This window comes from Ostrinia furnacalis, unplaced genomic scaffold, assembly GCF_004193835.3.
Source record: "Ostrinia furnacalis isolate ACB-3 unplaced genomic scaffold, ASM419383v2 OfSCF2702, whole genome shotgun sequence".
Lineage (NCBI taxonomy): Eukaryota > Metazoa > Arthropoda > Insecta > Lepidoptera > Crambidae > Ostrinia > Ostrinia furnacalis.
In genome coordinates, this window is record NW_021132941.1 from 461,898 (window position 1) to 485,723 (window position 23,826).

The following is a 23,826-nucleotide window of genomic DNA, read 5'->3' on the forward strand; positions in this document are numbered from 1 at the left end:
CTAACTCAAAGTTATCTCTAGAGTGGTGTGCTGTCGATAGAGTTATCGATGTTTTTCAACTCGATTATTCAGGATGTAATTTGGCATATTTCTCTTTAGGGACAGGAGGCCAATGTGGAAGCGGATCACCTGATGGTAAGTGATTACCGCCGATCACCCGCAGCCCTGGGGGAGTTACAGGTGCGTTTTTCTTCTTGAAAGATTGTAGGATAGCACGATAAATAAGTTTATCGTGTTAATATGTAAGTAGATTATGTTACTAACCTGTGTTTGTGGTTGGAAGGATTCACTGAGGTACTGTCGGACCTGGCTCTTTTGCTTCTGGATCACGTGATACCTGGTGGGGTTTTCCAGAACGGTTCGGACCTGGAAATATAAAAGCAATTTTATTTTTTTATTTATTTTATTTTATCTCTGGACAATCTCACACATATTATACAATTTATATAATCAAACTACAAATATATTTTTTCATACTGATTGTATTTACGCCCATTCAGCATTATTTAGCACACACACATACGGCTCTAATGTAATTATACGAATTACATAGATATTTCTAATTAAATCAATAAGAGCAGGGGATCAGATTAAATGCCGATTTTATAATTTTATGAAACATTGCTAATTAATATACGTTTTCATGTAGGTATACAAATATGGACTCTAGCAGCGCGAACGTATGGTAAAGTATTGCCCAAAGGCGAAAAACAAACTCAGTCACCCTACTACACTACTACTACTACTAGTTACCATTAAAATGTACATAAAAGGAAAGAAAAAGATTTAAATAAAAACGTTGGGTGTGTCATCTTACTATTTTGTTTGGCAATACTAGAATTTCTTATAAATAAGTGGTACATACCTGAAGAACCTGTGGAGGTAGTTCCACATTAGGCGCGATGCGCGGCACTTCCGCGGGTGAGGACTTCTTCTTCTCCTCATTGTCTTTGGATTGGCCTGCTTGCTGTGCCTGCAACAATAGTAACGAGGACTTAGAAATGAATTTAAATAAGCTTACGATGAGACATTATTCAAGTTTGAATTTCCACTAAGGCTGGGTTGCACCATCCTACTTTGACTTTAAATGTTTAAAGTCTGTCAAACTCCATACAAAAAACACCGGTAATGGTTATATTTGGTTAAAGTACTCTAACATGGCGCAACTCTTCATTAGAACAGTATCAGTTGGCGATTGTGTGATTGGTTTAAATATTAAAAATGAATTAATTACAGGAATTTACCAGCATTATTTTACAAAATGCGTTTCATAAAAAATCATAATAGCTCGGTTCAGAGCAGATTGTTGTTTCCACCTAGTTCCAGCTACGATTCCTGTTCAGGTAGGCGTTCTAGACCCATTCTATAATTCCTCGAAAGAGATGATTGTAAATGGGCATCAGAATCTTCTGCCAAATGCCATACCATGGCAGTCAATCCATCGTGTCATTGCTTATAAACAAAAATAATCCAATTGGCTTTAAAATCTAGCGTTTTTTCGGTTGGGTAACAGTAAAATTAATCTACTCTAAAAGGCCTTCGCTGCGATTTGAATGAGGCATTAATAAATAATATCAGTCATTGAAATATTAAGGCCACCTGACATGTCACATTGGAAAGTAACCGGTGACGACCGGTGCGATCTGGTTACGATGCGCGTTTATCACGGCCGGTATGGTAATACAAGTTTAAGTACTTAGCGGTATTGTAACGAGATTGATGGGGAATATCGATATTTAGAGAATAGAGACTTATCGATAAAAGGACATCATCCATTTTGGTCCAAAATCAAAAGTGCCGGCCAAAAAATAAAAGTGCTTTATTCTGATAGAATACGTCCGCCTTAGCATTTATTACTATGGCACCAAAGCTGTAGCACCACTGTGCATCGTAGTATTTGAGTTCTAAAAATATATGAAACGACTGACTTTGATCTCAAATAATACGACGCACAGTGGTGCTACAGCTTTGGTGTCATAGTAACAAATGCTAAGGCGGACGTATTCTGTCAGAATACAGCACTTTTTTTTTATTGGCCGACATTTTTGATTTTGAACAAAAAATGTATGAATCGTCAATGAATTTTAGATCTCAAATACTCGACGCACAGTGGTGCTACAGCTTTGGTGCCATAGTAACAAATACTAAGGCGGACGTATTCTGTCAGAATACAGCACTTTTTTTTTATTGGCCGACACTTTTGATTTTGAAAAAAAATTTATGAATAGTCGATGACTTTTAGATCTCAAATACTCGACGCACAGTGGAGCTACGGCTTTGGTGCCATAGTAACAAATGCACTTTAAACTTTGGCCATGTTGTTTCAGCCAAATGACGCCCACTGCTGGAGAAAGGCCTCCCCAGACGCTTTCTATAACGACCGGTCCTGCGCTGCCCGCATCCAGGTTCTTCCTGACCTTCCATGTTGTTATGGTAGAGTAGAATAGGACCACTTCTGGTCATAATGTGACCTCAACATCAACATAGACATCAGGCCTCGTCGTTTAGGGACTGTAGGCGAAATCGTCCATTTGCCTGTAGTATATCGATGGCTCCTACGTATAAGGGCGAAACTGCCGCTTACGCCTTTTTCCAATTATTTAAGCAATGATTTCACTTTGCTCTAATCTATAACATCAGTAAGAAAAAAATTTTTTTTTCCCATTAGATACAAAATAAAATTTTAGGCAAATAGGCGTATGTGCAAAACTACGCCACGTATAAAGCCCAATCATACGATTCGTCAATCTATACGAGTAGTTGCTTACATAAACATATATTTTTTATAATCCAAATCTTAAATAAAGCCATGAAAATATTTAGCAAATTATTTTATTTATAAATTATGACACATTATATAGTTATTTAATTTTTAGCGTTAAGAGTCGCATCTCAAACTAATTTGAAAATTATAAATAACTTGAAAAAATCGAACTGCCTAAGGCATCGTGGGTTCAATTCCCGCCTTAGGCAATTCGATTTTTTCAAGTTATTTATATTTTTTAAAAATATGACACATTATGTTAAAAGACCTAACTAAATCTCGAGCACAGTATATGGGCGTATTTGCGTTAAAACGTAAAACGGTACATTAAACGACTTTTTCTAACTGATTTATTATTGATATAGCACATGATAACAATTAAAATAATTACATGCATAAATAAAGAGAGTAATCGCTTAAAATATTATATTTACGTTGTCATTTAAGTCTCTTTACGTTGAACAATATACATGAAATTATAGAAATATGCCGACGTAAAAGGGCAATGCGTAAAATCTCAAAATATATAAGAAAAATATAAAAATTGATAACAGCAGTAGCAAAAGCATTACATGTTAAGGCTAAATGTGAAATTTCATTAAATTCGNATGCAAATCGCTCTTTTTCGTGATGGAAGAAAATAAAGAAAATGGTGTACTAAATACTGTGCAGTATTTAACTGCCTAAATAATAATAAAAACATAGAATGTACTTTTTTAAATTGCCTCAAAACACTGAGAGGTAAATAAGTAGTTAATATTATTCACGATAATTCATGCTAAATCATGTATTTCCTCCGCCATTTTCCGCAGTTTGGCACCTCACGTCACATCATTTTACCGAAGTCAGCCCTATAGCTTCGGCGCAGTGCCGATTACTGACGTTTGTCAACAAAATGGTGCTTGACTCTTGAGACAGGCTAAATTACGCCATATTGTTAATGACATTGAGCATACATTTTTTTACTTATCTTCGCGAAGTAAAACTTCTGTACGTAGTACTTATTATTATTCTGTGCTACTACTAGTTACCATTAAAATGTACATAAAAGGAAAGAAAAAGATTTAAAGAAAAAAGTTAGGGTGTGTCATTTTACTCATTTTGTTTGATACTAGAATTTCTTATAAATAAGTGGTACATACCTGAAGAACCTGTGGAGGTAGTTCCACATTAGGTGCGATGCGCGGCACTTCCGCGGGTGAGGACTTCTTCTTCTCCTCATTGTCTTTGGATTGGCCTGCTTGCTGTGCCTGCAAAAATAGTAACGAGGACTAAGAAATGAATTCAAATAGACTTACGATGAGACGATAGGTACTCAAGTTTGAATTTACACTAAGGCTGGGTTGCACCATCTTACGTTGACTTTAAATGTTTGAAGTCTGTCAAACTCCATACAAAAACATCGGTTATGGTTATATTTGGTTAAAGTACTCTAACATGGCGCAACTCTTCATTAGAACAGTTTCAGTTGGCGATTGTGTGATTGGTTTAATGGAATATTGAAAATGAACCAATTACAGGAATTTCCCAACATCATTTCAGACGTTGCGTTTCATAAAAAAACATAATAGCTCGGTTCAGAGCAGATTCTTGTGAAAGGTTTCCACCTAGTTCCTGCCACAATTGACGTTCATAAGTGCCACTTGTGGTCTAAACTGAATAAATACTTTTGATTTTGATTTTGATTTTTTGATTTTGAATTCCTGTCCAGGTAGACGTTCCACACCCCATTCTAAAATTCCTCGGTAGAGATTTGTAAATGGGCATCAGAATCTTCTGCCAAATGCAATACCATAGCAGTCACTCCATCGTGTCATTATTGATAAACAAAATTATTCCAATTGGCTTTAAAATCTAGCGTTTTTTCGGTTGGGTAACAGTAAAATGAATCTACTCTAAAAGGCCTTCGCTGCGATTTGAATGAGGCATTAATAAATAATATCAGTCATTGAAATATTAAGGCCACCTGACATGTCACATTGGAAAGTAACCGGTGACGACCGGTGCGATCTGGTTACGATGCGCGTTTATCACGGCCGGTATGGTAATACAAGTTTAAGTACTTAGCGGTATTGTAACTAGATTGATGGGGAACATCGATATTTAGAGAATAAAGACTTATCGATGAAATTTGCACTTTAAACTTTGGCCATGTTGTTTCAGCCAAATGACGTCCACTGCTGGAGAAAAGCCTCCCCAGACGCTTTCTATAACGACCGCTCCTGCGCTGTCCGCATCCAGGTTCTTCCCCCTTAATTTAATTTATTGTCCGTGGTGCATAATCTTTTCTTAAAGGTTTTAAACCTTCCAAACTCAATTTGTACATTAATTTCTTTTGACTAGTAAGATCGTCGTTCTGTCTCCTTCCTAAAGTTGCTGTGCCCTAACTGGGTCCACATTGTATAACTGCCTAAATTGTAAGACCTATAAATGTGAATGCTAATGTGGTTATGCAATAAAAGTATTGAGTATTGAGTATTGATTAATTTCGTTGCGGGTCCAATGACAGTTTAACTTTCCCCCGGGACAAACTTGACCTTCATTGGTTTGGTTTTTGTGGCGGTCAAGCTGTAGATCCTGGCTACACAGGAGTTGCAGTGGTGGGAACGAGAGGTGGGAATAGTCCCGTATCCAGGTTCTTCCTGACCTTCTATGTTGTTATGGTAGAGTAGAATAGGACCACTTCTGGTCATAATGTGACCTCAACATCAACACAAACATCAGACCTCGTTGTTGTCTGTAGACGAAATCCTCCATTTGCCTCTGGTATATCAGAGAGGGTCTTTCTCATCCAGTAAAAATAAACGATGACCATTTTTGCATTCGTGAAATCTATGTGTACGACATTGACAAATATAACCCTCCTTCTGGCGCAGTCGGGTAAAAACGAAAACATACAACATAGGTATTTCTATACATATAAAAGTCTTAATTCAATTACTTATGCAACTACAACCCTTAAAATACCTTTTCTATAATATTTCTCATACAAAATAAAATGATGACATTTTATAGATATCGATAGAAACGTGCACATCACTAGTGCAGGCATTTTACAAACAATTACTTTATTAATGTATGCTGTCTCAGACACAATCTCAGACGTGAGCGAGATTTGAGCAAAAAATCAATCAAGTTTAACATAATTGTAATTAATGTCGCCGCAAACTAATTAGGGCTAGTTTTTTGATGATTTTGAAGCAAATGACAATTCGTTGATAAATCTTTTCATGGGATTCTATTGCCTCCGTATAAAATTCCCTATTTGGGAAAATTGCAGTATTGATTCCTACTCGTGCGTTATGATTGAAATACGATTCTGCGTTTTAGAAAAAAAATTCAAGCTATATCAGTTTCATTGACCCGTGTCTTCTATGGTATTAATATTGTGACTTCAGTTTTTTTTTTAATTTGTCGTCTACTCTGGGAATCGAACTCTGAACCATTGTTTGAATGAATAGAATCTAGATTTCTTAATGACTTCTGAATGTCAGTCCAGCTGGAGATAAATGGGCTCTCCCTTACGTAATCTTTGTCTCCTACAGTTGGACTGTCAGCTCTACAGGGTGGAAACGATAAGTGATCGCACGCGATTATTTCTAAACTATACAAGATATCGAAAAACTGGTTACTGATCCTGAAAGTGCTTTACGAGCTCTTTCCAACGGTATAAGTAATAGGTTACAGAATTAACTGGATCTATCCGAAAATTCAATGTTTTCAGCATCCATACTAAATGTATGCCAGCCACACAATATTAGAAGTGTTATTTTTTTTATTAAATAATAAAAACTTAAATTGAACTCGTAAATTGCATTCTCATTTAAAATTATTCATGGAAAACATTGGTTTTAGGCTTTATTTGCTCTAATATTATCAAGACATGAGTGCCATGACTGTGGCAGTACTAAATGTATGAAAGCTGGAAACATTGAATTTTCGGATAGATCCAGTTTATTTTGTAACTTATTATTGGTACCGTTGGATAGAGCTCGTGAAGCACTTTCAGCCCGCCTTAGGCAATTCGATTTTTTCAAGTTATTTATATTTTTTAAAAATATGACACATTATGTTAAAAGACCTAACTAAATCTCGAGCACAGTATATGGGCGTATTTGCGTTAAAACGTAAAACGGTACATTAAACGACTTTTTCTAACTGATTTATTATTGATATAGCACATGATAACAATTAAAATAATTACATGCATAAATAAAGAGAGTAATCGCTTAAAATATTATATTTACGTTGTCATTTAAGTCTCTTTACGTTGAACAATATACATGAAATTATAGAAATATGCCGACGTAAAAGGGCAATGCGTAAAATCTCAAAATATATAAGAAAAATATAAAAATTGATAACAGCAGTAGCAAAAGCATTACATGTTAAGGCTAAATGTGAAATTTCATTAAATTCGTTTTAGTAGGTCAGAAGATATGACCCAAAAATATGGTTCTGGCCACTAAAATGGCTCTCCTGTAAAATTTACTTTTTTCACTTACGCCAGTATACGTAGGAGCCATCGATATCAGAGAGGGTCTTCCTCCTCCAGTAAAAATAAACGATGACCATTTTTGCATTCGTGAAATCTATGTGTACGACATTGACAAATATAACCCTCCTTCTGGCGCAGTCGGGTAAAAACGAAAACATACAACATAATATTTCTGTACATATAAAAGTCTTAATTCATTAACTTATGTAAACTATAACCTTTCTAAAATATTTTTCATAGAAAATAAAATGATGTCATTTTATAGATATCGATAGAAACGTGCACATCACTAGTGCAGACATTTTACAAACAATTACTTTATTAATGTGTGCTGTCTCAGACACAATCTCAGACGTGAGCGAGATTTGAGCAAAAAATCAATCAAGTTTAACATAATTGTAATTAATGTCGCCGCAAACTAATTAGGGCTAGTTTTTTGATGATTTTGAAGCAAATGACAATTCGTTGATAAATCTTTTCATGGGATTCTATTGCCTCCGTATAAAATTCGATATTTGGGAACATTTAAGTTAGTCTAGTTTCTTTTGTACCTGTAAGGATTCCCTGCGCAGTTGCTCCTGCGCATGCTCTCGCATCAACTGCTGTTTCAGCTGCGTACGCGACGTCGGCGTCAGCGTTTTGAACGTCGGTGGACTGCAACAATAGAGAAAATTAATTAATTACTGTCAACGTAAAAGATCCTTTGGGTCTACAAGACCCATGGGCGACTATAGCCCAAAGGTTACATGGGAATGTCGTTTTAAGGGTCGGTGGTCAATCCTCGTTAACTACTAAGGATTATTGTGGTGAACCCACTAGCAGGGGGCAAATTTTCTGCTGGAGGGAAGGAAGGACTGGTCTAATTCGGCTGGCTAACTACCAAGTCTTTCGCCAACGACAATGTTAACAGTTTTTCTGGAGTGACAAAAAGAAAAATAGACAGTTCCTCATAAGGATTCTGGGTGAAGCTCGCTCCTAGCCTTCGGCCTTATGACTTAGTCTCAGGTCAGGTGCAAATCAAGAGCTTGATCATCATGGTTAAGACAGACAGACATGACGAATCTATAAGGGTTCCGTTTGGCTACGGAACTCTAAAAAGGACTAAGTTACCTGTTAGAGGATTTCGCGTGACAATTGCTATTTTCAAAGTAAGTATTTTAATTAATTAGTTCCAAGCAGCACTCATAACTACGTTTAAAATCAAAGATTACAAATGATAAGATTGCGTAAAATTATGAAATCGGTAAATTAATCTAATTTCCTGCTGTTATCGATTTAATCTAAGAATCTCTTTCATCAATGTAATCACATATTAGAGGCGTGTGCCGATAAAGACTGCTGGATACACAAAATTGGAAATAATTAATCTCTTCAACATTTGTGACAATCGCACCACTATTATATACAACATGTGTATGTGATTAATATGTATTCCGGCAGTTAGACGTAGAGTCAGTTCCTCTGTGGTTGAGGAGTTCGGGTGAAGATCGCTTCCAACTTCGGCCTGATCATCACTTTTCATCAGGTGAGATGCAGGTTAAGAGCTTCCATGTAATGGGTAAAAAGCTTCCATGTAATGGGTAAAATATTCTATTTATCAGTCTTCTTTCTAAATTAGGCCATTTTAATGTACGCACTGCTATGTAAGTAAAAAAATACCACTAAAGACTGATTTACACGTTTTAAGTAGATAAGTAGGTAACTAAATTTTAACTTAATTTTAAGTGATTAATTGCGTGTAAACTCACAATTTAGTACATGGCAAGTGGCAAGTTAAAATTTGGTTGTCAACTAAAGGACAATGGGCAAAATGGTACCCGGCTCCAATAGATATGCTTCTAGTATCGTTTGAAAGGTCTTACCAAGACGAACAACTTTTACTATGGCCACCAGCCTCAGATCTGGTTGTGTTCGAAGATAAACATACTTTTTAGCAAAATAGTACCCGGCTCCAATAGTTATGTTTGTAGTGTCATTTGAAAGGTCTTACCAAGACGAACAACATTTACTACGGCCACCAGCCTCAGATCTGGTTGCGTTCGAAGATAAACATACTTTTTGTGTAACCTAAGTATCATACGTGTCCATAGTATGTACTTAGGTTGTGCGAGGCATGAAGTGTTTACTGCTCCAGCATCCTTCCTTAACTCTATAATTATTGATTGGGATAATTGTGAAATAAATATTTTTATTTGAAGAACTACTACCGCCTTATTAATAAAAAGTTACACCTAGGAGAAACCTTGGATTAAAATGACATTTCCATACCAAATGACAATTTAAGCCAGAGTTCAACTAGGGTGTAACTTTTATTAATAAAGGGGTTAGAGTTTTATTACTTCTTAAGGGTTTTATTATGGATTGCTAAAGCGAATAATCCCACAAGACCCAATAAGTCCACCCACAAGATGGACCGATGACCTCATAAAGGTGGCGGGAAGGCGCTGGATGCAGGCCGCTACCAACCGGCCATTGTGGAAATCATTGGGGGAGGACTATGTTCAACTAGACGTTCTATGGCTAAAATGATCATGATGATGATGATGAAAGCGAATAAAGGGCTAATAGCTTGGGTAGTTCATCGTAGGTACAATCCTTTCCTTTTGAATGTTTATTTTAGTTATATTAATAGATTCTAGTCATAGTACATACTCGTATACATGGATGATTGTGTTATACTTTCATATAATACTTAGTGGAATTACTGCTTTCAAAACGTGAATTAGAACTGGCCCCATAGCAGACATTTTCCTACATCTAAAGGCCTTTTGAAATATATATTGGTTATGGCTATTGGAGCGGGTACCACTTTCCATACATTTGTGCCCATCATCCTTTAAAGTACTTAATCGCTTGAAATGAAGTTAAGATTTAGTTACCCACTTAACTACTTAATACGAGTAAATCAGCCCTTAGTGAACTATTTTCGTCATTGCATAACACATAAACACACAAAGATACAATTGATAGAGCATGCCTTAGACAACAGTTATCTCTTACGCATACAATACAATGCGAACCGCCCATACAAATCGTGGACCACCTATGTTACTTGTGACAAACTTTGATTGATTGTGTATTAAAATGTATTAATGATTGACAAGATAGGACAAGTATTATAAGGCTGTCTTTTGGTCAGGAAAACTCTTCTAAAACCTAGAAAGAGGATAGTTTTTTAAGATTCAATAAATACAGAGTGGTTATACAGGGTGATTTGGTATTAGAGCATAATCTTGTAAGGGGTTGTACAGGTAAATTTGCAACATTTTTTTTTACGGTCACTCTTATGCAAAATTGGACCATTATTGAAAAAAAAAACCTTTTAGACCTTTAATATGAGACAAAAGACAATAAAGAAAAAGGATTAGTACCTATTTTTGAGATTTTTTTTTGGTTAAACTAAAGGACTTTTGCTTATAAAAAATAAATAAGTACAAACACAAAAATTGAAAATGACCTGTGCTATAACCCCTTACAAGATTGTCGCCCGTATTCACAAACGTTACTATGAGGTCTCACGGTGCGCGTGGACGCACAGGGTGACACACGAACCGATCACAGAGCTCTATTTAACGCTGTGCGTTCGATTTACTGCTTCACTTAAGCAAGCATCGATTGTGAATACGGGCGTATGCTCTAATTCTAAGTCACCCTGTATATTTAAATAGTTTGTTTTACCGGTGCACAACAAACACAGTGCGCGAACAAAACACAAGTTCACAAACTCGTATGGGTGCGCGCGCGCAACGAGTGTGCCTTGACCGCCAATTGAGAGACATATCGATACCCTTTACTCGCATTGTGAATGGTGATGTATGAGAGTGTATGAAATGTGTGTATGGTGTTTAACATAGGCTTATAGGTACTATCGAGGACTCGGACGCCTTGACACCTTAAGGGCCTAAATTGTTTGCACACACACGCTCGATTAAGCTACGCCCCCATTCATTCATCTTTCGGGTCTAAGCAGCGTCGGCGCACCACTGTAGATGTTTGCCCTAGCAAACCAAGCTCTATGTAAAGCGTTTAGGATTGAGTATTGCTTAGCTTACCCGCATCCGTGGCGCTAGTTTGGCAACGTCGCATTTTAGCAAATTTGAAACCCAATAAAGAATCGCTACAAAATATTATATGGGGCTTCGTGTAAAAATTGAACTAGCGATTGCCCGCTCGGGTCACAAAATTGCTATCGCACATTCCGAGGTAACTGTGCAATTTCCTGAGAAAAAAGTAGCTCTTTCTATAATTATTGTTGATATTAAGATTGTAAATCTCATGATATTAGTTTAGCTAGTTAAGGCGAGAAATGCAAAATCATACAGTCACTTTCGAATTTTACTTGTTTAATAGGTATTTAATTTATTTGGAACTTATAATTTATAAACTATATGTTATTGAATTAATTAGGAAATAGTTAAGGAATATTTGTGGCTTAAAAACAATTATTGTAAGATCTGGCTACATAATAACATTCTTAAATCCTTGAATGTAAATAAAAACCTATAATAGGTTTCTATTTATTTTTAATACATTAGCAACTTTTGTTTTCCGTTTAAAAGAAACACTTATCTACGTTATTACAATTTAATACAAATATTGTAACTAGGTAGCAATGATCCAGGTCATTGGTTATTATAAATACATATTATAATATTAAGTTAGTTTTATTTCAAATTATTTTTTTATTGCACATTAAGTGTCTTTACACAAGGTTTTAAATCAATAAAAATTAAACTTCAAACTAAATAATACTTAAACAGTTAACAATGTATAGATAGATAAGTTTGTAATTAAATATAAGAATAATTAAGAATTATTTTGAGAGGCCATGATTCAGTAATCGCGCGGAGGTCAATAAAAAGGCAATCAAACAGTCCAATTACTAGCACGGGTCAACACAAAACAAAATCAATCGGTTAGGGATCACAAAACTGCACAAAAAACAAAGGAGAGAATATGTCGACAGTTCGCCAAAGCAAAAAGCAGACAGACCTCGTATAAAAATACAATATTAAAAAAAACATATTATCTATTTGTTTGTAACCAAATTCTATTATTAAAATTCTAAAGCTGAGTTGCACCATCTTACTTTAACTTTGACAAACGTCAAAAATCTGTTAAACTCCATACAAAAAGCACCGGTTACCGTTATAGCTACGGTCAAAGTTAGGTGGCGCAACTCAGCCTAAAACTAAGAAAGATTGAAGAAAAAGAAACATTTCGTTTTAAACCTTAACCGTATGACAATAAAGTGCACAATGGTATTTCGTATTGCAACCTAAGCCCTGATTGTCTCTTATTGGTCGTAGTAAAAATATAGTAAAATGCGTAACCAATTAGAGACGGGGTGAGCACGTGACCGGAGCGATGCGTTTACGCTAAAATTTCTACAAAGTGGTCAGGCGGAAGAGTCCCCGATAGTACATAATACAAAGTTGATTTACCTAACGTTATTGCCTACGTTTAAAAAGTCTACATAATCTTAAAGAATTTGAGTAAGATTGTAGTGTAAGATAATGTTTTTTAAAAGCTTTTTTCTCGGCCTGACTTGGTTGACCGGTAGAGAATGCACTGGCATTTAGATTAAATAATGAAATACATTTTGCAATCATCCTTATTTTTTCATTTTGTGGCACATGGATGAGCCAATTAAAATCCTGCATCTCACAAAAAGGCTTACAAAAACAAACGCCAAATTGTTTTGGCTCTGACGTCGGCAGAGGGTGACGTCACTATTACAGGTAATCGCGGATAACCGCAAGAAGTTACAAAAAGGTTGCAATGACAATACTCAAGTTGCATTTCCAAGATAACTTTGAATAGGAACAAATGATTCATATTATAAACAATGAAGTCACATTATTATTTGCATAATAATTCTGACGAGTCAAAATCAGAGAACAAAAAACGCTTAAATTTTCGCAGTAACTAAATGAATTCACTTAATATTCGCATACCTCAGAGCATCTGTAAGGATTGAGTTGAATGCCCAGCTAAAGAAAGGCACAGAATCTATAGTTTGAATTAACATAGTGGGTTAATGTATACCTTTATATGCACCATTGCTACGAGGGGTAGCTATGGTGCGAACCATTTCAGGATCCTATAATTTTCAAATCCCCTGGATGTTCATACACGCCCTGTATAATCCTCTAGGTTCTTAATAGAATGTAAGTAGAGCTTGAGGTTGTAATTGGAACGTGTACTGGATAAGTTTTAGTTAGTTATTAAGTCTGCAATAATAAAAAGGGCGCTTGTTTTAACAAGAAGATTATTAGAGCATACACCACCTTAAAGTAAAGTAAAGTTTCTTTTGTATACGATACAAAACCCATCAATGATGCCAATCAAATGATTCTTAAACTAAACACGTAGTCACCAAACGAGTAGCGTAGAAGAATTCTTTCTACTATACCTACCTAGTAAAACGTGAAGAAGTAAACATTTGCTTACGCGATTTCGTTTGCGTGTACCGAATTTTCATTTATCATACTGTGCTGTGAAGTTACTAGCTCGTCATGTCACCTATGAATAGACGTATAGAGGCAGGGCTTAATCTAATAAAAGAGTTTTGCTACCGTAATAATCTGTGCCGTCATATCTATATTAAATTCCATTGTATACTTTTACGTTTCAACTAAAGGCTTCTCCACGACCACGACCTGCGCTCGCTTCCAGGTACTTCCCGCGACCTTCACCAGATCGTCAGTCCGCCAAGTGGGAATTTATAAACATTAAGTTACGATACAGTTAGATTCAGCTTCATACTGCAGATTTCTTTTAGTTAAATTTAGTACGATTTGGTTGCTTCTTTTCTGGACGATCGTCCACTCTATGGAGTCATTATCCCACCTACAGATGTCAAGTCCAAACCATTGTAGTGTTTGCGCAATTTTATCACTGTTGGATCTACAAATGCAATCAAAAGTCCTCATTGCAAGCCCCATGCAAAATTCTTCACACAAATTACAGCTCAGTTTTCGTGTCGCAAATTTTTCGGTAATGACAAACGCATCCAGCTTTCGAATCGTCTGCTTGACCCATATTCACATGATCAATCATCAATTTTGGCCGCGTACGAGGCGACAGCTGCTGAATACAAATTTCAATTGTTGTAGATACATTCGTGAGTGACCGTTATCCTGATGTGGTAACTGGTAAGATCTGGATTTTTCTGGTTACAACTTAAGTTTCTTCAAGCTAATTTGTTTCTTATAAAGTCAATAATAAAGATTAAGAACGTACGTAACACGTTGATCTTGGAATTGTTATTCCCCGAAATGACATTTCCAGCGAAAATACGATATAAATCTTAGCGTGTTCTTTACTTGGAACAAATCTGATTGCATTTAAGATGAACTTGTTGGATTCATATCACATTCGAGTTAGTAAAGGTCCGGGGTCGTCAGATATCTGTCTTCATGTCTCTTGTCCAAGCCAAATAGTTATTAGTCTCAAAGCGCTGGTAGGTAAGACACAGTTTTTTTTAAAGAATATTAGTAATTTGTAAATACGTTCGAAGATTATGATTTTTAGTCGTTTCTTTTTTTCTTTGAGAGTTTTATGATGTAACTATACTATACTTAGGGTAAACTGCCAGTCATTGAAAACTTATAGGAGTTATTGGACAGTTACTTACTGAATTAAAAATAGGATTTCTATTTCAACAACTAAGAGATTCCGACTGCTGGAGTTAAAAGGGCGTTAAGTTGTAATTTGCATTTGAAGGAATAAGTATTCATTCATTTTATGGACATTCGAAGGGCGTTTTGTCCAATGATTGGCAGCGCCCAATAACTGTCGGTTTACCCTATTTAATAAGACGCACAAAGAGTCATTTTTTCTTGAATTTGACCATGCTGGCTCAATTATTTCTCTAAGATTTTATCACGTTTTTCACAGTATCTTCCATAGCCTGACGATGTCCTTAAGCGCCATTTAACAGCTTGTTTGGCGTAGTCATCGAAGCTCGCGTGACGGCTGCGTTATGCGCCGGCGCAAGGCCGCGTCAAATTGACGTACAGGCCACGGCACATACGAGAAATCACTTTGGCATCTAATTTGGTACCAATAGGGGCTATTTTAAAACAGAAATGTATAATCTGATGTGTGTGTCTGTACAGAAGCACATGAAAGTAAACACGGCATCTAATTCATGGTAATAAGGTGCAATTTTACAAGAAAACAGTCTGATATGTGTCGACTTTATTGTCGTGTTACCATGTGCGATTCTTTTTTTTTCATCATCAGTGGATTATTTTTCCGATAAAGAATGGAATGAAATCGAATCAAATAAAATCAAATCAAATCATTTATTTCGCTTGAAAGTGGTACATGTAAGTGATGGTAAAGTAGATTAGAGTAGTATCACACATTTCACCAGAATATGGCATGCAAAAATATAAAATTTAAACAATGTCATTTTAAGTAATTATGTCAACAATAAAGTTATTAACATCAAATAGAACACAAATATTAGATATGAATAAAGTCACCGAGTATGTAGTCAAAAATTAGAATATAAATATCAAGGTTACAACAACTTCCCCGATTTAAAATAATTAAAATATTCGTCCATTGAGTAAAAACATTTTTCTATCAACCATCGTTTGAGAGTGCATTTAAATTTGTTTAGTGGGAGTATTTTCAAGTCATCTTGTAATTTATTATATATTTTTATTGCCATACAGTAGGTACGTACTCCGACTGTAAAGCGTTGTAGTGTTGATGGGCAACACAAGTGCATTCGGGTATCTTGTATTAAATCTGCAAACATTTTTCTTCATCACAAATAATCCCAGATTGGTTTTGACGAAGACGAAACGATTTTGACGATGAATTGGTTGTTCGAGTTGTGGCGCTTACGAGGTTCAAAGTGCCTCGCAAGCCGGGTCTACAGCTCGTGTTTTTCCCTGCATATTCAACAAAAACAATACATGTCAACATTTAACATTTTTGTAGGCAATTTTGAATATTGTTGACATGTTTTGTTGATTGGTAGGGCAAAACACACGCTGGAAAACCGGCTGTACGTAACCCTTGGTTACCATTTCAGACAGTTCCTTCTAGCACACATCTTTACGTGTATAAATCTAAATATACATATAACTCAAAGGTGACTGACTGACTGACATAGTGATCTATCAATGCACAGCCCAAACAACTGGAAGGATCGGGCTGAAATTGGGCATGCAGGTAGATGTTATGACGTAGGCATCCGCTAAGAACGGATTTGACGAAACTCTACCCCTAAGGTAGTAAAACGGGATGCACGCGTACGAAGTCGCGGGCGGCCGCTAGTTACTTATATTATATTAAATTACATAACTCTACTAGCACCTATTGCAGTCAGTAACAACAGGTCCCATTGTTTATTTATCTGTATAAATGCCATCAATTAACGTAATAATACAAATCGCCATGCAAATGGCGGCGTTTTTATTTATAATAATAGGCTAGATTTATTTAAATCCTTTGCCCACGATTATAATAATGAAGACAAGTTTATCATTCCGCATGCATGACATAATATTGCACAACGACTGATTGTTTTAAAATTCCTTTAATTACTTATGTATGTAACTTCTTATAATATTTATTTAGGAATTAGGTACCAAAATTCTTTCTTTGTACAGCAGTAGACGTCTTTTGGTTGAAACGAAAAATATTGGAGAAAAAGTTATCTTAAATAGTAATGTCTGAACATTTATTGGAATTTCTGCATTAGCTCTGTGATTTCAAAATGATTTCTGATAACAGCAAAATAGGGGGTAATTTAAAATATTTTGTAAGATGTTAAGCCTTAAGTATTAATAGACTTCTTCTTCTTTGGTTTATGGCGATGAACTTGTGTTTTTTCGCCACTGAGGGCACACTATTCCGCCAATGTCACGTGTGCAGCTTTTACACGGAGGATGTTATGAAAATAAATAATTTTGTAGCTGCAATCTAAGCAAACTTATATACCTAAAACAAGGCTGGGTTGCACCATCTTACTTTAACTTTGACAAACGTCAAAAATCTGTCAAACTCCATACAAAACGCACTGGTTATCGTTATAGTTACCGTTAAAGTTAGGTGGTGCAACTCAGCCTTACTCATAGATAGTAGTCGGACTGTTATTCAAAGACAACCAACTTGTAGACATTTGCCTCTATTTATAATTATTTGATAGGGATCAAATATAACATCAAACTTTCAGGTATAATGTCTGCAAAAATTATACGTAATAAAATTTATCTTAGCCACAACAGCGTGGGACTGATATCACTATATCTTTTCTTGGTTGTCTTATCTTTGCGACAGGCGCCTGCGCTATCTTTTGGCACGTCCATAAAGTTTTGATTTGATTCGCCAAACTGATAAGGAATTCAGTTAATCCTAGTTAAACTTATGTTTTTGTTTTAGTAACGAATCACTGGAAATACTTTTTGTTTATGCTATACTTATTTTTAGGGCTGTCACTTCTCAGTGTACCACACAAGTAGAATCGAACAGTTTTCAAAGCAAACATCATTTATTATTATTTGGGGCTACAATAGCCCAATGGTGTTTGCATCAGATTGCCGTTTCCAGGGTCTGTGGTTCGCTCTCCGTCCACTGCTGGACTATTTCAAAATAATTCTCGAAATTTTCATTGCTTTTGAGCTTAATAAATCGTTCAACAAAAATGTCATAATGATTTTTCACTGTATCTGGCACGAGTCGATTTTAAGTACAAGTGAATACTCTCTCCAAAAGTAAAGCTGCTTTGACGACCTAAAAACTCATAACAAACCGTTTAAAACAAATTAAATCGAAAACTAACAAAATTACTCATAATTTGTCACTAACAAACACTTAAAAATGCGTTGAGCATCTACTAATTTACTACTAATTAGTGTAGTAATACTACAAGTCCCATTACACGCCGCCATTGCAGTAATAATGGGAAGTAATGATGGGAATCCTATGGTCATGGCTTCCGCGTCGTCTGTCCGTCGCACCATGACGGTATTTATGTATATGCGTAAGTAAATAAATTATAAATGAATTGCAGCCTTCATTGCTATTACTGATTGTGTCACTATCAGCAATTCGACATTATAGGCTCTCATAGGTAGTTAGTCTCAGATCCAGAGGTCCTGGATTCGATTCCTAATAGGAGCAAAATTTTCTAAACGGTTTAAGTGGTTACAGAGCTAGTTCTAAATCTGCTTGGCTAGTTACCGCCATCTTATCTAACTGATAATTACCAAAAGCATAAAAATGACTTTTAATGCATATTCTACACCTATTTCATTACATTTAAAGATAACTTTTGAGATGAAAACTATCTCACGTCCTTCCCAGGGACCAAATAATTTCCATCGAATGTAAAATATCGGCTATGCTGTTTAAGGCTGAGTTGCACCAACTTACTTTAACCGTAACTTTAACAATACCCGGTGTTTTTTGTATGGAGTTTGACAGAGTTCTGACGCTTGTTAAAGTTAAAGTAACAACTGCCTTGTTATGCATAAAAAAATGCAACTCAGTCTAAGTGTTAAAAGGTAACAGACAGACAGAGTTCCTCTCGCATTTATAATTAGCATGAATTAAAAACCTCATTACGACCTTTATTGCTCTGACAACGGAATAAAACAATTAAACAGAAGTAAATCAAGATAAAGCATAAGCCTACTGATGACGGTCCACGCGTGGCCTTGTCCAGCTGTGGGAGTGTACGACGCGATTACGATGCACGATGAATCGTAATAAAAATCGTCACGCGATTGAAATCGAAAGGGAACGATGACTCTACATTTCTGGAACAAGATTCTCAATCTGTTTTTACCCCCTCTATTTACTACAACAATCAAAGAAGCCACAAAACAGTTCTTTAATTTAAAAAAGGCAAAAAGGAGGATGTGGATGAAGAAAAGAAGTATATGACTAAACTAGCTTTTGCCCGCGGCTTCACCCGCGTGAAATTAATATGTCACAGATCGTCATAAATTATAGCTTATATGTTATTCTGGGTCATAAAAAATAATACTGTAAAGTTTCATCAAAATCCGTTCAGTAGTTTTTGCGTGAAAGAGTAACAAACATCCAGACATCCAGACATCTAGACATCCAAACTTTTCCATTTACGAGTATAAAGGATAAGAAGTTAGTAACTATAAGGATTGCGTAGTAGAGGAAAAATATGTTGCACTTTAAATGGCCTATACAAAGTAGAGGTAAATGATACCTATTAAATTATTAATTTGATGTGCCTTTACAATAATTTTGTTAAGTTTTGATTGATGAGACACTAGACTCAATAGACATTTTATTACTTGAGGCTTGGTGAGTGGCATCCAACGTGTCAAAACCACTTTTATGTGGGATCTTCTTCTTTTTTTCCCTAGCCCTTTTTAAAATTATTTGGGATCAGCTCTCCTTGTTCTTAAACGCCAGGATAGTCTGTCCAGGGTCGAAATATTTGTCTGGGTACGCTCTAAGTCCTGGAATAAGGAAATTCTCAAAATTACTAGTACAGTTTGAGAACCGCTGTACTAGAGCATGAATGAAGCTCTACACGCGACTAATCGCTAGATTGGTTCTGCGAATCGGTTTGGACGCGTTGGACGACTGAGACAAGGTCAGATGTTAATTGCGGGAATCGTTCAGCGTTCGTAGAGTATTCTACCAGTAAATTGAGCAGAAAATTAAACTTTCATAGAGATATCCATCTAGTTCACAAAAAAACACAGCAGTCTGTCAAATGTTAAGAAGCCCAGTTTTAGTTAAGCCGGCGTCGTTTCAATTTTATATGAATTAGGAAAATTTTTTATTCATCATCTGATCATTTAATCTCCACTGCAGAAATTGGTAAATGGAGCTTTTTCTCAATATACTAAAATACCAGGCGAATTTCGTACCGCCTATGTTCATCATAAATAATGTAGGATTCGTGAAACTATTTTTCAATCAGTCCAGTAGTTTTGGAGCCTATTAAATACAAACAAAAAAAAACTTATATATAATTAAATTAGTGTAGATTTTTAAGGCTTGCACGTTTTTATGTAGAAAAGACTTGTAGTACTCATACCAGTATGTATAAAATTCATTAGTGAACACACACTGAACTCACGCGACTGACACTGACACAGGCCGTCATTTCACGGATGACAGACGTCACTTTTTCATCAGTAATGACGGTCTTCCTTCGACCAAGGGCAGCCGTGAGAGGCATTACGTACGGGGTGTAATTTGTGCCGCTTCCGTGTTCACTCTGAGGGCAGAGGTTGCAATTTTCAGGTGGTTTTCATGGGAAAAATTCAATGTATGGTGAAGAATAGGTACAATATTTTGGTCTTTGAACTGTTTTACTTCTGTCATTTGAATGAAATTATCCTTCTACATTCTTCGTTTGGACGGTAGACTTTTCTACGTAATTATTACGAATTTAAAGAGAAAAGATTTGATTGTTTGTTTTTATTGTAAAGGTTTCGAAATTACTGGACTGATTTGAAAAATTATTTCACCATTAGAATCCTAAATTATTTCTGATGAACATAGGCGGTAAGAAGAAGCAGTACGAATATGGCTAAACCTATAGCTTTCCATAATGTAAATCTATCTTACCTACCTACTAACTTGCTATAGTTTTTGGATCGAAGGGGTTCACATAGTTAAAATAAATAAAAGTTGCTCAAAAATCACTAACTAAAAATTAAACACTATTTAATCGTCAAATGTTTAAGGAAAAATCGTTTAATATTTGTTTTTGTTTCTGTCATATTTTTTTCCCTAGTAGTGCTTCAAGGCAAACATGTAACAAGTAAAATAACACTATATAAATACTAAACTATGACTATCTTTTCGATCGTAGTAACGTACGGGTATGAACAGGTCAAGTGTGGGCAGGCCTGCTACTAGGTGGACCGACGATCTGGTAAAGGTCGCGGGAAGAGCCTGGATGCGGGCAGCGCAGGACCGTTTGTGGAAAACCTTGGGGGACGCCTTTGTCCAGCAGTGGACGTCATTTGGCTGAAAGGAACTAGCGAACGAACGAACGTATGAACGACGTCATATCAAACTAAACGATGTAGTATCTTTGGTAATTTTGATAAGTGCTATTTTGCTTAACTATCGCCCGTATTCACAAACATTACTATGAGGTCTCACAGTGCACGTGGACGCACAGGGTGACACACGAACCAATCACAGAGCTCTATTCAACGCTGTGCGTTGTGAATACGGGCGTAGGTATAACTTGATAAGACTGTACTTTGCCATTGATGTAAAACTACACAACCTTAATTCTGCAAACTGAATGGGGGCTTCATGAATGAACCAAGAGCAGTGCCATTATATGTTAATTCATTATCTAGCATCGCTAATTAGAAGCGTAATAAGTGTAAAATCGCTTCCATCCGGCCAGCAGAAGTGGGTACGGTAGGCAAAGCAAGGTGACTCCTAGTTAAGTATCATCATGATTAGACGTCATTATCATAGTTTCAGGACATACCCGGTCAAGTTAACTGCGTACCTGGCAGCCGTGACGTCACACCGACGCTCTGGTACGGACGGGGCGAACGCGGGGAAGGTGTGGGTGAGTGCGAGGGAGAGTCGCATTCCAGCGAGGTGCGCAGTTGTCTCAAGTTATATGTATAGAACGTTGATTTTAATGCTCAGGTCTTAGCGCACCATTTGTATACTAACCCTGACGCGTTGAACACTAGTTTCAAATGATATTTCCATATTATACGTCGCTTTAAACTAGTCTTCAACGAATGTGTGTAACTATGTCAGCTTTACCATGAGTTTACATTATACGTCATCGCTAGCGAGTGCGTCAAAAATCTATGAAGAAAGCTCGAAAGTAACCGCCAGGGGCGCTGTACAAACTGTCATACATTTGCGTCACTTTTTTACGCAGTTGCTAGCGAGCACACCTAATTTCAACTCATGGTAAGCACTCTGTTAGGAGTGACTCTACCAACTTCAACTCTACTATTCGTGGTAACAAATCAGTTAAATCAAGCACTCGTTCTAGGACTTAATTAGGGTTTTTATATCTATCGTTGCATCCTGTTTACCCACAAAAGTCTTGTTCGGCGACAATAACAGGTAGTTAATATTAAATCAAGATTCTTAGGCTGAGTTGCATCATCTTACGTCAAAAGGCTGTTAAACTGCATACAAAACACACAGATTACGGTTAAAATAAGGTGGTGCAACTCAGTCTTATAAATCTGCGCGCTGCTTTATACACTGGCGATTTGGAACACGGCGATGTCACGTCTCGAAAACGGAGCGTGTTCGTTACCTGCACGCTGCGATCTCGCCTCGCTGTGAAATCGCTAGTGTGAAAAGACTTATGCTCGTATGAGCGACTGAAAATTTGTCATTTTTCTTATCTTTCACATGGACGACTTAAATTGTGCCTAAAGATAAATCTAAAGAATAAAAATGCATTACTTACTCTTTCTTATTGTTGACTACAATGACTAGCTTCACTTTCCGAGGGCCCTTGGTCATTTTGCAGATCTCCTTGCCTTTTTCTCCCGGGCCCTGGGTCAGTATTTTTAGTAGAGGAATGTTTCCGGGGGTTCCCCTCGCAGCCAGACCGGCTGGTCCAGCCGTCACCTCGTGCACATCGTCACTAACTACCCTCCCCCATTGTCAACTCAGTCTTGATTCACTTGTCATTAATACTACACAAATCACTTCAGGTAACACTGATTTTAATACTGATCTGGAAAAGGTTTGATNCGTTCAACGTAATTGTAGCGTAGGCAGGCCTCCCACTAGGTGGACCGACGATCTGGTGAGGGTCGCGGGAGGTGCCTGGATGCGAGCGGCGCAGGACCGGTCTTTGTGGAAATCCTTGGGGGAGGCCTTTGTCCAGCAGTGGACGTATTTCGGCTGAACTGAACGAACGAAATCATTCAACAAAATGTCTCAATGATTTTTCGTAGTTTTTGCGCATGAGTCGATTTTTAACAACTGTGAATGCTCTCTCCAAAATTAAAGCTACTTTGACGACCTAAAAACTCATAACAAACCGTTTAAAACAAATTAAATCAAAATTAACAAAATTACACATAATTTGTCTCTAACAAACACTTTTAAAATGCGTTGAGCATCTACTAATTTACTACTAATTAGTGTCGTAATACTACAAGTCCCATTACACTCCGCCATTGTAGTAATAATGGGAAGTAATGATGGGAATCCTATGGTCATGGCTTCCGCGTCGTCTGTCCGTCGCACCATGACGGTATTTATGTATATGCGTAAGTAAATAAATGATAAATGAATTGCAGCCTTCATTGCTATTACTGATTGTGCCACAATAAGCAATCCGACATAAATAGTCTCTCATAGGTGGTAAGACTACCTATCTCAGATCCAGATTCGATTCCCAGTGGGGGCAAAATTTTCTGCTCGGTTTTATTGGTCGCAAAGCTTGTTCTAAATCTGCTTGGCAGCTACCACCATATTATCTAAGTTATGAAATTACTTTTAATTCATATTCTACCCCTTTTTCATTCCATGTAAAGACAATTTTTGAGGTAAAAACTATCTCCCGTCCTTCCCAGAGTCCAAA

General features: G+C 36.6%; 1 protein-coding gene across 1 annotated transcript in view; it reads right to left on the bottom strand.

Moving 5' to 3' along the window:
* Mitf (transcription factor Mitf) overlaps positions 1–22,964 on the bottom strand; it is a 42,837-nt gene extending 19,873 nt beyond the window's left edge. The window contains exons 1-4 of the mRNA XM_028309308.1: positions 22,699–22,964; positions 7,814–7,916; positions 3,907–4,014; positions 265–366 (exon numbers count right to left, since the gene is read on the bottom strand). Coding sequence (XP_028165109.1) covers positions 265–366; positions 3,907–4,014; positions 7,814–7,916; positions 22,699–22,754 — 369 coding nt within the window. The 5' untranslated portion in view covers positions 22,755–22,964. The remainder of the gene's footprint in view (positions 1–264; positions 367–3,906; positions 4,015–7,813; positions 7,917–22,698) is intronic.
* Positions 22,965–23,826: the final 862 nt, after the last annotated feature.